This window comes from Myzus persicae, unplaced genomic scaffold (assembly GCF_001856785.1).
Source record: "Myzus persicae strain clone G006 unplaced genomic scaffold, MPER_G0061.0, whole genome shotgun sequence".
Lineage (NCBI taxonomy): Eukaryota > Metazoa > Arthropoda > Insecta > Hemiptera > Aphididae > Myzus > Myzus persicae.
This window is the reverse complement of record NW_019103158.1, coordinates 1-1673: the sequence shown is the minus strand read 5'-3', so window position 1 is coordinate 1673 and position 1673 is coordinate 1. Positions and strand designations below refer to the sequence as shown.

Sequence of the window (1673 nt, the reverse complement as noted above, 5' to 3'; positions counted from 1 at the left end):
CCCCCCCCCAATAAAAAAATTTTATCCTATAGTTATACTTATGAGTTATGACTTTATAAGTGTAGATACAAGTAAAATTAAATACCTATAAGACACTATAAGATACAAACATTATCTGTGTCCTAGTTTTTAGCCCTGGGACCACTAACCAGGTAATTTTTCCCACAATAAGGCAAAGGAAATGTCAGATCAGTTAAGTTCAAGCAAACAGCAATATTGTAAAATACTATACCTACATAATATAATATTATAGTAAATATATACATAGTAAATTATATTATACCTTCAGAATCAGAGTTTATCATAACTTTTTTTTTTCGTTGTTTTCTGGTTTTTGCAGTCTCCTCAGACGAGGAAAGGTCTGATTTAGATTTGGCAACTATGCATTTTTTTTGGGCAACTTGAAAGTCATCTAGAATCACATTAAATTAAAATAAATTACATACCTAACATAATTTTATAATAGAGTAGATAATTCAATATTAATATATTTAACTCACCAATATTATAAGCCAAAGTCCGTGCTTTAAATAAATTGAATGTTTTCTTTTTGGGCTTAATTCTATTATTTACGGCATTTTTTAGATCACTTTTTTTTTTTGTGTTCGGCCAGGCGCAATAGCCCTTTTTAACACACCAATGCTCGGGTACAACTTCAACGGTATCGTCTTGCATAAAATGAACCACTGACCACGTCATGGTGTTTTTTTTTTTTAGTAGTAAAAATAATATATAATATTATGATGTTGAATACTTGAATGATCTAACACGATACAAACACGATCAGTTTTCACCACCACAGCAAAATCACGGTTGAAATTTAAATATTGAATACACTAACTAATAAGTATTATGCACATGAAAAAAGATGCAACGGAAATGTCGGAAATAATTATTAGCAGTTAGCACGAATGTCGTAATCGACGGGCAACAGAGTAAACAATAAACGGCAAAACAAGAACAACTTACTAATAAGAAACTGCAATGATGTAAATATAAATATCGTCGTCGCCACCGGCTGGCCAGGCCGCAGACTATCGATAAACGTATGGAATTCCCAATAATATTGTACTATCATGCACGTCGTCTTTATAATATTATCATTATATTTTAGATTTAGACCTCTCCATTCGTCAGTTTGCCACGTTATAAAATACAGACTGAAATAAAAATAAGCGCTTCGTCGAAATAATAACTACCCGAAAATACGCCGGGTATACCAATTACCAATATAATTGTATAATATTATTATCTATACATGTCAAGACTGTCGTCAACAGACAACAGTCAATTCTGCCTACACTATTTTTTAACAAAAATAATAATAATAATTATTATTATTATTAAATAATGTCATTATAAATATGTATACAGCACAAAAGAATAAACGCATACTAATATATTGTGTATTAATTAACATTCATGCATATTATAGTTTAATATCTCGATTCTCGACGTACCTGGTAGGTACCTAGCAATAAAATATATGTACCTACTATTGTACGTCATTGATACTTACTCGTACAAAAATGCAAACCTTGGTAATTTTTTAGTAATACAATATATAATAGCTGGGCATTTACTTTATGCTTAAAAGTGGTAAAGGTGTGAAAGGAATAATGCAGTGGCTTATTCATAGATTATAGATAGTTTATTCAAAGTATAGTCCAATA

General features: G+C 30.2%; 1 protein-coding gene across 1 annotated transcript; it reads right to left on the bottom strand.

Moving 5' to 3' along the window:
* Positions 1-6: 6 nt before the first annotated feature.
* On the bottom strand, positions 7-1117 carry LOC111033890. Its single transcript, XM_022314831.1, has 2 exons — positions 501-1117; positions 7-412 (listed from the first exon to the last, which is right to left on the bottom strand). The coding sequence occupies exons 1-2, from the start codon at positions 697-699 to the stop codon at positions 273-275; spliced, it is 339 nt and encodes a 112-aa protein (XP_022170523.1). The 5' UTR covers positions 700-1117; the 3' UTR covers positions 7-272.
* Positions 1118-1673: the final 556 nt, after the last annotated feature.